Source organism: Myotis nattereri (genome assembly GCF_964212035.1).
Source record: "Myotis nattereri genome assembly, chromosome: X".
Classification (NCBI taxonomy): Eukaryota; Metazoa; Chordata; class Mammalia; order Chiroptera; family Vespertilionidae; genus Myotis; species Myotis nattereri.
This window is the reverse complement of record NC_138078.1, coordinates 92,500,896-92,515,704: the sequence shown is the minus strand read 5'-3', so window position 1 is coordinate 92,515,704 and position 14,809 is coordinate 92,500,896. Positions and strand designations below refer to the sequence as shown.

The following is a 14,809-nucleotide window of genomic DNA, read 5'->3' as shown; positions in this document are numbered from 1 at the left end:
AGCTGTCTCCTGAACTCAAAGGCATTTCAGACTGAGCAAAGAGAAAGCTCACTCTGGATATTTCAAGTAGAGTATTGTTGAGGGCAAGGCAGGATGGAGGAGGCCAGTTTAGAGGCTGGTACCTCCGCTCCATCTGACATGAAAGCTTGTACTACAATGGAAAAAGAAGCACAGCTTGCTGAGTGTTAGTGAAATCAGTGTGGTGGCTGATTGGGTTTGGGAAGCATGAGAGAGTGTGCTTCCCATGTTTTGGATGGGTTGTCAGAGAGCTCTGAGAGAGGCAAGATTCACATGCCTTCCTGATGTATGGCTGGCATCTAATCTAACCCATGGACACACCTCTGTTCTTTATGAATCTTGCACCATATTAAAAGGTTCACACAGTTACCTCTTTCTCCTCCTATCTCCTCTCCTCCTGCTCTTGCTCCTCCTTCCTCATCCTGTACCATTTCTCCCCTGATAGCACCATCTGTCAGATATCTGGACAGGCAGAGGTGTTTCCTTTCTGGGATTTGTGGGATTGACCTCTTAGGGCAGGCTGGCATTTTGTTGCCCTGCCTTAGTGTTCGCCCAAGACATGGTACATGGTATTGGGCACAGATGTGTCTCCAAACTTGTATTTTTGTTCCTTGTTTCAGAAGACAATGATGGTTATAGCTCACTTCAAGGAAGAAAGAACCGTTGGGGTTCTTTTCGAGGTAATTTTCACAACAGGAACAGTCGTTATCAACATGGTGGATATCAGCCTCCACACTTCCTGAAGAATTATGGATACATGGAGAAGAGGGCAGTCCAGAAGTACCAAGTCAGACAGTAAGTGACTGGGCAGCCTGGTTTGCATGTAGAAGCCCATGGGACTGTGCAACTCTCACTGCCTGCAATTTTGTTTTTCTTCTCTCACTGGGAAACTGAAGGATATTAGAAGTGAAACCATGGTTGAGCAATCCTAATTGTAGTCCTGGTGTCAGGGATGAAGGATGTATAGAAGACTTTCTTAGCATTCATGGCCACCCTTTTTCTCTCCATTTCCCCCCACTGCAGCACTCCGTATACCATGGGACATGAGAAGAGGAGAGTGCAATGGCATAATGGAGGCGATCTCCATGTTACTCTGTTGCATAATAGAAAATATTTCAGGAGAGAAATGCGGGAGAATACACAAGATCAAACCATGGGGAGTTGGTTCAAGGTCACAGTAAGTGTTCTGAAAAAAAAAAATCGAGTATGCAGGAGAGAAAGATCAGGTGTACTATGGTGGTCTCATGTAGAGACACTCGATACTTTGCTGGGGACAGTTTACAATTTGTCCTTTTTATTATTCCATCTAAGGGCAAATTTAGAGAAGCAATATAAGGAAACAGACTGACTGTATGGAAAACAGAGGGGGCTGTCTAAAAGGAAAGGTGGATCTATTGCCAAGGAAATGGAGCAAGTCCACACTAGATATCTCAGTTTGGCTCAAGCTGGATGTGGGAAATGGCGGGTAGAGTCTCTGGAAAATGTCTGAGGGGCCAAGCAGTATCCTAGACAGTATCTCCTGGAACTTTATAAAAGGAAGAAAATGTCTAACACCTTAAGTTGACTATGGGGAGGAGAGCTTCAAATGGAGAGATAATGGATTTAAGAACTCCATATTTGTCACAAACAAGAAATCATGCAAGTGGTCTTTACTTTAGAAGCCCTTTAAAGTTCAGTAGAAGGTAGCAAAAGAACACTGTGTTGGGTCTGTTCTCCAGCCTTCTTTCAAGCTGTCCCTCCTGTCTCCATGCCCTTTTCGCCCTTAGGTTGCCTATGGAAGAAAGTATGACAGGACGTGGCTAATGGATTCAATCCAGAGCCATTGCAGTGTCCCCTTCACTCCAGTGGACGTAAGAGGATGGTGAAGCCAGATGAGAGGGCACAGGGAAGGGGGAGAGACCTGACTCAGCTGGGGCCCTTGACTTCTGACACTATTGTTGTTGCCTTCACTCCCTGTAGTTTCACTACGTGAAAAACAAGGCCCAGTTCTTTGTTCAAGATGCTAGCACTGCCTCAGCATTGGAGGATGTCAGCTACAAGATTTGTGACCAGGAGAACCGGAAGGTATGTATTGAGGTCATTATGTGTACTTAGTCCTGGGGCAGGCAGCGCTGGTCATTTTCTGTAGGACTAGAGTTCCTGGTGCTAATCCCACGTCTTCTTCCTGCAGATAGCTATCTTTGTCAATATGTCGGCTATACCTTACTCAGTGCGGGATAAGTTGGAGCCAGAAGAAACGGAACAACTAAAGGTAATGCAGACTCAAAGGTTCATGTTTTCCCCCAGACCAAGCTCTTTCTCCTCCACCCTGATTTCCCTGTCACCACCACAGCCTCAGACCTCTCTCTCCATCTCACTCTGCAGCTGGCCATGTGCAAACGATATGATGCCTCTCAGAAAGCTCTTGATCTCCAGTTGCTCCGCTATGACCCAGGTACAGCTGACAGCAGTAATTCTAGGCAGAAGTTTCTGCCCAGGAGGGAGATTTAGGTATGGTTACAAGGGAAGGTTTGGTGCTGGTCCTGGACCTCTCTCAGCCTTTTGATTTCCTACTCTTGGCTTCCTGAAGACTTGGTGGACCATGATGTTGCTATAATCCTGAATAGAAGAAGCTGCATGGCTGCGACCCTGCAGGTCATCAAAAAGAATTTCCCTGAGGTGAGGCCCTAGACCAGGGGTGGGCAAACTTTTTGACTCGAGGGCCACGATGGGTTCTTAAACTGGACCGGAGGGCCGGAACAAAAGCATGGATGGAGTGTTTGTGTGAACTAATATAAATTCAAAGTAAACATCATTACATAAAAGGGTACGGTCTTTTTTTTCAATAGTTTTATTCATTTCAAATGGGCCGGATCCAGCCCGCGGGCCGTAGTTTGCCCATGGCTGCCCTAGACCCAGTGCTGGTGTTATGGTAGGGGGTGGAACAGATGGGACAGAGGGCAGATTTATCTCTGAGGTCCTAGATAGTAAGCATCACTCTACCTCTTCTTCCCTAAAGCTGTTGTCCCTGAACTTACACAACAACAGACTGTGCCAGCTGGATGGCCTGTCTGATATTGCACAGATAGCACCCACAGTCAAGATTTTGGACCTTTCCAAAAATGAGGTGAGAAGAGGGACAGATCAAAGATGGGTTGAGAGTGGATGGTAGTGTTCATTAAAGTGATGACAGGAAGTAAGCGAAGGTACCTGTGGGAAAAGGAGTGGGCTGTGGGTTCAGGAGCTGGGATGTCCCTTTTCCCTCAGACTATTTTCAGTTTTTCCCCTATATTTCTCAGCTTAACTCTACCTGGGAGTTGTGCAAGATTAAAAGCCTGAAACTGGAAGAGCTATGGCTGGAAGATAACCCTCTGTGCCACACCTTCTCAAAGAAATGCACTTACATAAGGTCTGTGTGAGCCCCTCTCACCATTCCTAGGGTCCTTTGACTTCTGGAAGCCTGAAATACCCCTGACAGTACCATATCGCAGATGGTGGCAGCCCTGGTCCTCTGGGAGGGCTAGAGGCCCCACCTTCTCTTCTGTATGTCCCTTGTCTGTGCTCAGAGGTCTCCTCTCCTTCCTCTGACCTGTTTACCTGTGCTCATTGTCTCCAGTGTGGTTCTTTACTCTGCATTAGTTTTCTCTGGCATGCCCACCAAAGACATGCTCCAGAATGCAGGGCTCCCTTCCTCCTACCACCAGGACTATGAGTGTTGAGCCTTGAGGTAGATACTGCTGATCTGGACTGAGAAACTTCCTCCACCCCAGACTCATGCTGAGACAGTCCTTCCTGCTTCTGAGATGATAGAGTATCCCCAATCTATTCTGGGAGGAACCTTTTTTCCCCTTGCTTCAAAAGGGTCTCCCCTCAAATCCCAGGTTGACACAGGAACTTTCCCACCCCATGCCAAGGACTCAGGCCCAGTTCGTTTCTTTAGTGCAATACTAGGAATGAGCCATCCTTGGTAGAATCCAGAGTTCCCTAGTCAAGGAGCTAGAAGTGAGCTACCACCGCCCTGGCGGGTTTGACTCAGTGGTTGAAGTGTTGGCCAGCCGACTTAAGGGTTTCAATTTTTAGCATGTACCTTGGATGCAAGTTAGATCCTTGGCCCCTGTTGGGGTACATGGTTAGAAGCAACCAGTTGATGTGAGAGAGATGTTTCTCTCTCCTCCCTCTCCCTCCCTTCCACTCTCATTCTAATCATCAACTACATTACATTGAAAACCTCCACACCTGCCCTCAAAAAATATCCTTGGGTGAGGATTGTAAAAAAAAAAGAAGTGAGCCACCAGCAATGAGCAGGGGGCCTCTTGCGGCAGCAGTGGAAGGCAGACAGCAGAGGGGTTTGAAGAGACAGAAGGGCCACTGACCCTTCCTTCACACAACACATCACCTGCCTGATCCTTCAGAGGAGCCCTGGGTAGCCTGACATGGGTAGGATTCCTCAGAAAAGAAACCAACTAAGACAGACAAAGATGCACAGGGGCCATGAGGAGAGAAGGTGGTTTTTATATGAGTGGGCCACAGATCCCCAAGGTTAAGCTGAGCTGGGGCCTGGCCCTTTACTCCTTCTGGGAAGGTGTCCTGATGCCGTGGGTGGTATGTTTCCCATGCCCAGATCACATTGAGCTCCCACAGCTGACAAAGGCTCAACCAACATTCTAACAGGCCAACAGACTCATGCTTTCCATTCCTGCTTGGAGACCCAGGGCCAGCCAGGGGCAGATGGAGGAAAGAGCTGCTGCAGGGGAGCCATATCCCTTTCCTCTTTTCTTCTTCTCTGACCCAACCCCCACTGCCAGGGCAGAACATTTTTCCCTTTCCTTTAATTTTCTTTCTGTTTTTCCTTTGTCTCTACACTTCGATGTCTTCCAATCTCTGCTCCTATCTTTACTTTCTTTCTGTCTTCATCCCTCTCCCTTCCACTCCCTGTCTCCTAATCCCTCTCTCCATCACCCCCTTGCCCCAGAGTACTGAGCCATCCTCGGGGCATGTGCTGTTCATGGCAGGATGCTGGACCCCCAGTGAAGTAGCAGAGCCCTGGGCCCCCACCCCATTCCCTCTTCTCTCTGCAGCCATCAGTGGTGGCCTGGAAGGAGGAAAGGGAGGCAGGGAGGGAGAAGAAGCTCTGGAGTCTGGGCTCCAAATGCTGTGGTTTGTGGCAGTGGGGAAGGAGTCAGGGCCCTCTAGGCAGGAGTTAACCAGGAGGCTGGAGAGGGAGAGAGAGGGAAGGAGGGAAAAGGCGAGGGGCGCAGGAAGGAAAGGAGGTAATATGAATGTGAAGGTGTGAAGAGAGGTGAGGAGACTGTGTTTCAGGGATTCCATATGGCAGATGGTCAGTGCTCAGCAGAGAAATGGACCCAGAAGCCTTGAAATCTGAGGCTGAGGAGGGCAAAGGGGATTCTGCGTGGGCAGAACACCTGTTTCTGTTCATTCCATCAATGTTTTAAGTAAATTACAGCATTGCAATCTAAACTGTCAACCACTTTTTCTATTTTTGCATTTGGACAGCGCCATCAGGAAATATTTCCCCAACTTGTTACGCTTGGTAAGTGCCTACAGTCATCATCTCTTACTTACATTGACAACCTCCACACCTGCCCTCAAGCCCTTTATGTCTTGCTTAGATTACATATTTACATCAGAGCCTTATCCATTTTGGGGGACAAAATGGATAAGGCTTTCCTCCCTCTCCCTCAAAAAAGGGAGATCTCTGAAAAAGACATGAAGATGATCTTTATGAAAATGTACCCCCCCACACACACACACACATAGAGATAGAAAGACAGGGAGAGAAGGTGGGAGGGAGGAAGGGAGAGAGAGAAACAGACAGATACACAAAAGTTGCATAAAGTAGTATGCATAGTCTCATGGACACAGACATTTATGTGGCGAAGGCGTGGGCGGGGGTGGAGGGTACTCTTGCAGGGCGGAGAGAGACAAAGGTGGGGGTGGGGGAACACCTGTAATAGAATCAGCCATAAAAATAAACAGTAGAGACTTCCAGGATCTCATGATGCAGATGCCCACTAGAAACTTGCCCATGGAATTTCCTGGGGCTTTTCACTCCTGACCTCTCACCTCCACCATCTTCTGGGCACATCTTTCCCATAGTCATCCAGGACTACTTCCCTGGTCTATACTACTAATTTACCCCTCCCTTCTCCAGGATGGCCAGGATTTAATCCCACGGATTGCTGTTGACATTGATAGACACTACTTAATAAAGGTGAGGAAGAAAGATCAACACTTGGGCTATTGTAAAGGAGGCTTTATCAGCCACATGGTCTCAAATGTCTTTGATTCCAGGAAAATTATAAAGGATCTGATGTGATGAAGACTCAAGTCCTGCAATTCCTGCAGCAGTAAGTACTCCTGAAAGTTTTAAAGTCCCTTTTGAGACCCAGTCCCTAGAGGTACACTGTCTTCATTGTCCCCTCACAGATATTACGTGATCTATGACACTGGAGACAGACAGAATCTCCTCGGTGCTTATCATGATGAGGCCTGCTTCTCTTTGACCGTTCCCTTCATACAAGAAAACCCAACCACGTGAGTATCAGTTCAGACTCTCATTTGGGGCATGTGTCTCCCCAGCAGAAATCTACCAGCTTCTGGAAACACCCCCACTGGCCAGACCACCACACCCTGTTTTGTTTTTTTCTCCTAGAAGCAGCTTTTTTGAGTACTTCAAGGATACCAGGAATATGAAGAAGCTCCAGGACTCCAGTGCGTGTGGGATGGGGAAGACTGGGCAGGGAAAGGGGGCATGAAGGGTCAGTCATAGGACCCAGGATGTGACAACCCTGACCTTTTCTGTCCTTCCTCCATAGATCTGTGTTTTCAGCTGCTGAAACGTACAAAACATGACATTGTGAGCTCTCTCTGTGTGTTTCCCAAAACACAGCATGATATCAACTCCTTCCTGGTGGACATGTGGTTGGAGTCGGTGAGCACCCTCTTCTTCCCTGGGACAGGCCCAGAAAGATGCAGCTGGGAGTGAAGTGTATGTGGAGACTGAGCACATGTGGTCTTTTTTTTTGTTATTCAGAAAAGCCTGCTTTTCTTCTGTGTCAACGGAGTGTTCAAGGAAGGTGAGTGTATGTAGGTCCCCTCCCCAGGTCCCCCACTGCTCCCTCCTCCTGGCTGGGCTCCCTCTCAGAACTCCCACAGCTTCCCTCATTCCTTCCCTTTTCTTACTATTCCCTCCATGTTCTCCTGCCTCCAGACACTGCCCCCAAACTAGCCTGGTCTGACCTGCATCCATGCCTATAGCTGGGGTGATGGGTACACAGATGTGGGGTTTGATGGCTGTCATCCCAGATCCTGACTGTGCAAACATAGGTCCATTATCTAACCTTTCATTTTCCTCATTTGCAAAATGGGGATAATAAAACACACCCCTTGGGTAGCTTCCAAAAATGAATCAAATGAACTAGTGAAGTGGTTGTCCCAGGCCCAGGACATGGTAGGTTCCTTCTCAGTGGAAGCAGATTGCTCCTAATGTTGCCCTCCCTATTCCTCGCACCCTGACTCCCAGAAAATAGTTGTCTCCTTGGGCATGAGTATGCAGTCCCACCCTGACTTGGGAATGCTGAGTGAGTGTGTGAAGCATGTGTGACCCTAAGGAGGTATTATTGTTTGTTGTTGAAGTGGAAGGAAAGTCTCAGGGTTCTGTGCGTGCCTTCACCCGGACTTTCATCACTACCCCTGCCAGCGATTCCAGGTGAGTGTTATGCTCTGGGTGGGAACATACAGCCCAACCTGGGCTCAGGGCTGTGGGAATGTGGCAGTGCATGTTCTCAGGGTTTTCTCCGTGTTGTGGGAAGCCAGCAGGTTGATCCAAGGAACAGTCCTGCAAAGGGGTTAAGAGCTTGGGCTCTGGAGTTAGAACACTGAAAGTGTTTCAGGTTTCTTTCAGGTTCTCTTCATGACGCCAACACTCACTAGATTTGTACCTGAGTGAAATCACATGACCCTCTCTGTGACCTATGTCTTCCTCTGAAAATGGGATTAGATTGTCTTCTCCCGTGGGCTGTTTTACTGAGTAAATGCAATGGGGTTAGGGGTACAAATCTATTGAAGCTGGTAGACAATTTCTCCAAGGCTGAGGATGTGAAAAGGGAAAAGGAATCTCAGGAGCAGATACAGGTAGGTATGGGAGGAATCTGGTTGCTGAGTGGCAGTGGAAGCAGGATCATTGTTGAGGGTGTGGGGTTGTCCATCCATCAGTTATCTGACATATCATTTTTCTTTTAGTATGTTCATCGTGAGTGATGAGCTGTTTGTGAGGGATGCCACCCCAATTGAGACTCAAAGTGCGTTTTCTACCCAAGTGCCTACATCTTCCTGCAGCACTTGGCCCACCATCTCTCAGGAACAGCAGGAAATTGTGCAGATTTCCTTCAGCCTTTCTCAGATGAGCCTCTAGTGGTCTCAGAAGTGAGTGATGGGTGTGCATGGGATAAGAGGGAGCTGGGAGGATTGAATAGTGGGAACTTGCAGGTAATTATTTTAGATCTTTTTTTTTTTTACAAGAATTCATGTGAAAAATACCTTAATTTTATGCTAATACATCGAAATATAACATCTAGTTTTCCTACTGGACATGCTGTTTTGAAACTTGTTTATTATTAGCACCATCATAGTTTGCTGTAAGTATATATTAGGCTACCTATTTCTTCTAAGAACTGTACATTGAGCAGTTGAAATCCAGTAGGCCATAAGCTATTATTGATAGATATTTGTCCTTCCACTGCTTTTTCAACATTACATGGAGTGCTACTTGGTCATTCTGGTGCATACATCTTGGTAAATGTGGAGGCTTTGTTCTGTGGCAAGATTTAGCAGTGACATTGTGAGGTCAAAGTGTCTCCACTTTGGTACTAAGAGAGGTCATCTGTCCTCCCCCACCATAAGTGCTTTTAGTACAGTGAATAGATGATAGCAGCGCATTAAAAAGTGAAGTCTGAGAATTCAGAGATAAAAGGAAACAGGTCCCAGGCTTTTAGCAAGGCCAAGTGGACAGAAGTCAGGTGGCCTGGGGATGAATCTTAGTGCCCCTTGCTCTGCTGTCTTCCCAATGCTCTCTCTTGACTTTCTCTAGATGAAGAGCAAGATCCCAGAGGAGACCTTCATGCAGTGACCTAGGATCTTGTAAACAAAGCCCAGGAAATGAGCCCTTAGGTACTCTCATTTTCATCCTCATCGTATTTGTTATATCTCTCTTGCAACCTGAGGCCACATCGATGACTAAGGCTGAAGCCAGACTAACCAGGAATCCATAGTTCACCCCTTGAAGCCTGCCAATTGTTCTGTACTTTTCCCACTCAAAATCCTTTTTATTTTCATATTAAAGAGTTACATTGCAAATTGTATGTTTTGTGTCTCAGGTTGCTCTTCCCCTGTCCCAACCATGAGCCAACAGGGCCAAGACCAGAAGGTCCAGTCTTCCCCTTCATTCATGGCAGTCTCTAGCATTTATTTATTTTTTATTTATATTAATTGAATTTATTGGGGTGACATTGGTTAACAAAACTATACAGATTTAAAGTGTATAACTCAACAAAGCATCATCTGCACACTGCATCGTGTGCCCAAAGTAAAGGGACTTTCTGTCTCCATTTATTCCCCCTTTGACCTCTTCCATCTCTCCCTGCCCCGCAACTTTCCTTCTGGCTATCACCATATTTTTGTCTGTGTCTATGTGTGATGTATATCTATAGTTACATATAGATATAGATATAGATACATAGATATATAGAGATGTATATATATAGTCCCAAATATGTATACAAACTTTAACAGCTGATAGCTCAACTTTGAAAATGAAGTGTATTTTATTTTATTTTTAATGTATCTTTATTGTTGAAAGTATTACAGATGTGCCCTTTATTTCCCCATTGGCCCCTTCTAGCCCACACCCCTGACTTCCCCAGGCCTTCACCACACCATTGTCTGCATCCATGGGTCATGCATATAAGTTATTTGGTTAATCTCTTCCCACACACCTACACACTCCCACCTTCCCTCTGAGATTCAACAATCTGTTCCATGCTTCTGTGTCTCTGGATTAATTTTTTTCAGTTCATTTTGTTCTTTAGATTCCACATATGAGTGAGATCATGTGATACTTGTCTTTCTCTGACTGGCTTATTTTGTTTAGCACAATATTCTCCAGTCCCTCCAGGCTGTCTCAAAAAGTAAGAGATCCTTCTTCTGTATTGCTGCATAGTATTCAGTAGTGTAAATGTATCATAGCTTTTTTCCCCCTGAGGCATAGAAGTGTTTTATTGGAGAGGTGATATCTGGTATTGTAATCCCTCCAACTTTGTTCTTCTTTCTCAGGATTGCTGTGGCTATTCGGGTGTTTGTTTGTTTTTATTCCAGATGGTTATTTACTAGTATAGTATTCTGATTCCCAACTAGTATCCAGGCTGAGTAGTAGCAGTGCAAAATTTTAAGTCCAATGCCTGGGACTTATTTTCCCTCAGAGACTCTTATGAACTGGAGAAGCTGGAAGCTAATAGAAGCCTAACAAACCATACTCTTTCCTGCTGTGTCATTGTTTCTGTCTCTGCTCTCTAGTCTCTTATGATAATGTCATTTTAAATCAGGCATTGCTATTGATTGAATTGTGTCCCTCAAACTTCATATGTTGAAGCCCTAACTCCCAGTGCCTCAGAACATGTCTGTATTTGGTGATAGGGCCTTTAAAGAGGTGATGAAGTTAGAGGCTTAATTATGGTGTACCTTAACCCAATCCAACTATTGTCTTTATAAGAAGAGTTTAGGGACACACAGAGAGGCACCAGGGTTATGCATACACAGAGGAATGACCATATAAAGAATCAATAAGAAGGTGGCCATCTTCAAGCCAAGGAGAGAGGCCTCAGAAGAATCCAAACCAGCCAACACCTTGATGTTGGACTTTCAGCTTCCAGAACTATGAGAAATAAAATTCTGTTATTAATACACATAGCCTGTGGTATGATTGCTTGTTATGGCAGTGCACACAGTCTAATGCAGGCATTATAAACATGCTTCAGCCCTTTGCAGGTCATAAAGCAGATACAGTAGCATGTCACATAATGGATGAAAGTTAAGTGATGGTAAAAAATAGCAATGAGTAGTAAAACTAAGATAAAGATAGTTTATTTGTAATATTATCAGGCAAAATAGACATCAAGTAATATTTCAAATAAAGAAGGCCACTCCTTAATCATAAAAGAAAGTTTATTAAAAATAAAATTTCTGAACTTACATTCACCTGTTGACAACTTCAAAAACATATAAAGCAACAAGTAACAAGCTTACAAGCAACAAAAAGTAAATGTCACTTTTGTTTTCAAAAGAGGACATTCAGAAAGCCAAGAGACATATGAAAACATACTCAAAGTCACTAATCATCTGAGCTATGCAAATCAAAATAACAATGAGGTACCATCATCTCACACCTGCCAGAATGGCTATCATCAACAAATCAACAAACGGTAAGTGCTGGAGAGGATACGGAGAAAAAGGAACCCTCGTGCACTGCTGATGGAAATGCAGACTGGTGCAGCCTCTGTGGAAAACAGTATAGTGTTTCCTCAAAATAAAATAAAAATAGAACTTCCATTTGACCCAGTAATACCACTTCTAGGACTACATCCCAAGAAACTAGAAACACCAATCAGAAAGGATATATGCACCCATATGTTCATACCAGCACAACTTACAATAGCTAAGATTTGGAAACAACCTAAATGCCCATCATCAGATGAATGGATTGGAAAACTGTGGTACACCTACACAGTGGGTTACTAGACTACTATATAAAGAAGGAACTCTTACCATTTGCAACAGCATGAATGGAACTGGAGACCATTATGCTAAGTGAAACAAGCCAGTCAGTGAAAGATAAATATCACATGATCTCACTCATTTGTGGAATATAATGAACATTATAAACTGATGAACAAAAATAGATACAGAGGCGAAGAAGCATCAAACAAACTGTCAAACTACAGCGGGAAGACGGGAGGGTTGAGGGGGTGGTAAGAGACCAATTGAAGGACTTGTATGCATGTATATAAGCATAACCAATGGACATAAGACACTGGAGGGGGGGTGAAGGCATGTGCCGGGGGGTAGGGGAGGCCAGGGGGAGGTCAATGGCGGAAAAAAGGAGACATATGTACTACTATTTGTAATACTTTAAACAATAAAAAAAGGTATAAATGTCAAGATAAAAAACATTCAAACCTGTGAAGAATTTTTGTGAGTTTATTTGAGCCAAACTGTCGACAATTGCCAGGAAGCAAAATTTAATGGATTGAGATAATGCTCTGGAGAATGGCAGTTTTGTGTCTTATTTTATGCATTACAATCAAAAGAGGAGGCATATGTGGGGTACACAAAATCCATTGGTGACAGGTTAGGGAGGCAGGAGAAAGCAAAGTGGGGGAAACCTCTGGGATTGGATATAAAGTAAGTGATAAATACATACTTTTTTTACATAGGTGGGTATAGGATAATTAACAGTCAACAATTAACTCAGTAATTAGAAGGGGATTTTTGGTCTATACAGAATGCTGTGCTTTGAGGGGTCCAAAAAGAGGAAAATTACTTGGACATTCCAAAAATATGTTATCTTAGATGCAAAAAGACAACAGACAGGCTCAGTTCGGATAAAGATGGACCTTTGTCAGAGAAGATGTGGGCCCTGGACATGACTACCCACTATAAACTGCTTTTAGTTAAAAAGTTTTAATTCCAGCCCTAGCCTGTTTGGCTCAGTGGATAGAGCGTCAGCCTGTGGACCAAAGGGTCCCAGGTTTGATTCCGGTCAAGAATATGTACCTTGGTTGCAGGCTACTCCCTGGACCAGGCCCTGGTCGGGGCTTATGCAGGAGGCAACCAATGATGTATTTCTCTCACATTGATGTTTCTCTCTGTCTTTCCCTCTCTCTTCCACTATTCCTAAAAATCAGTGGAAAAATATCCTCGGGTGAAGATAAACAAACAAAAAAAAATCACACACACACACACAAAGTTTTAATTTCAGACCATTCTTTGTGGTTACTTTAGGTCTCTGAGTTTGCAAGGCCACTGTGCAGGCCTTTCCTGAGGTAGTCAGGTTAGCATGTGGCACCTTTTCCTCCACACATCCCCCTTTTGGTCATAAATCAATCCAAAGGCTGCATTAATGACCAAACTTTTGATTGGATAACAGGGTCCCATTCTGCTAGGAAGCTTATTCCTAGGAGGTTTCAGCATTAGTGTTTGTCTTGCTGAATAATGGACCATTGAGGATGGGGAAAGGCCACAACCTTAGATGGCACTAAAGGTCAAATTATTATCTATACTAATAAAAGGGTAATATGCTAATTAGCGTGGACGTCTTCTGGATGTCCATCTGGACATCCATCCAGACAAAGCCACAGTGGCTGTGAGGCCTGGGGCTCAGGCGCTGTGGGCTCATGGCAGCCATGGGCTCAAGCAGATGTAGGCTCATGGCAGCCATGGGCTCAGGCAGCTGTGGGCTCATTCAGCTTTAAGGTCTGGGGCTCATGGCAGCGGTGAGGTCCGGCAGCTGTGAGACCCAGAGCTCATGGCAGCTGTGGGCTCAGGCAGCTGTGAGCACCAGCAGCTGGGAGGCCGGGACTCAGGCCTCGCAGCCTTCATGGCTGGCAGTGGCAACAGCAATGGTGTGATGGGGCATCACCTTCCCCTGATCAGCCTGCAGAGGGAGGCCAGACTTCGGCTTAGGTCTGCTCCCCATGGACTGTGAGGGGGGCAGACTGGGTTGAGGGACCCCCCTCCCCCCAGTGCACAAATGTTCATGCACCAGGCCTCTAGTCCTATATAATAAAAGGCTAACATGCAAATCGACCAAACAGTGGAACAACAGGTCACTATGATGCGCACTGACCACCAGGGGGCAGACACTCAATGCAGGAGCTTCCCCCTGGTGGTCAGTGCGCTCCCACAGGGGGAGCACCGCTCAGCCAGAAGCCGGGCTCATGGCTGGCAAGTGCAGCGGCGGTGGAGGGAGCCTCTCTCGCCTCCTCAGCAGCACTAAGGATGTCCATGGGCTCCAGAACCTGAGAGGGTGCAGGCCAGGCTAAGGGACCCCTTCTCCAAGTGCACAAATCTCGTGCACCAGGCCTCTAGTTTAAAATAAAAAGGCATGTGAATGGGAGGCAGTCAGATCCTGTATGTCCTTGTTAAAAAATATTCTGGATAATGTCTAATTTTTGAGCTACCATGATCTGAGTCTTTTTGCTGCTTGTCTTAAGTTTGTTTTTTTGCATCTACTATAACATTTATATACCAGAAATAAAAACAATAGTATTAAACCAGTAACCAATTAGGAACAGAATATGTCTATTATTAGTTAAGGAAGGGTCTGAGGGGAATAAGCATCCCAGCCAAACAAAAAACCCTTTATATGTATTATAATTTTTATTAAGCTAACTGTATATTTTTTAATTCACTGACACTTGTATTTTATATTTGGCCAGATGAATTAAGACTTTTTATTATTTTATTGTTATAACTGATAATTAGAATATCATTGTCTAGTAGGTATTCAAGTTAAATTTTTCATATTTAATAAGGAAGGGGATCTGGGGAGACAGATATTGTTTCCAATAGGAAACCATAAGGAGGATTATGACAATATAAAAATTATTTTATGGACATTTAATTAATAACAATTAATATAAGAATGAGGTTTGAGTAGCAGTAATTTGTGAGCATGCAGACCTTGCTATTGTCTTTGGTTACCTGTCTGCCTCCGTGGTTGGTGGCTTTTTATCCTTGA

At 45.0% G+C, this 14,809-nt stretch overlaps 1 protein-coding gene across 1 annotated transcript; it reads left to right on the top strand.

Annotated features, from left to right (window-relative positions):
* Positions 1-1,144: 1,144 nt before the first annotated feature.
* Positions 1,145-9,145, top strand: LOC308511763 (nuclear RNA export factor 2-like; the record flags this gene model as incomplete). Its single annotated transcript, XM_081081665.1, has 12 exons — positions 1,145-1,195; positions 1,785-1,868; positions 1,978-2,082; positions 2,189-2,269; positions 2,383-2,452; positions 2,588-2,676; positions 3,017-3,124; positions 3,276-3,406; positions 6,445-6,552; positions 6,671-6,729; positions 6,834-6,949; positions 9,107-9,145. 12 exons carry the CDS (start codon positions 1,145-1,147, stop codon positions 9,143-9,145), a joined length of 1,041 nt encoding a protein of 346 aa, XP_080937791.1.
* Positions 9,146-14,809: the final 5,664 nt, after the last annotated feature.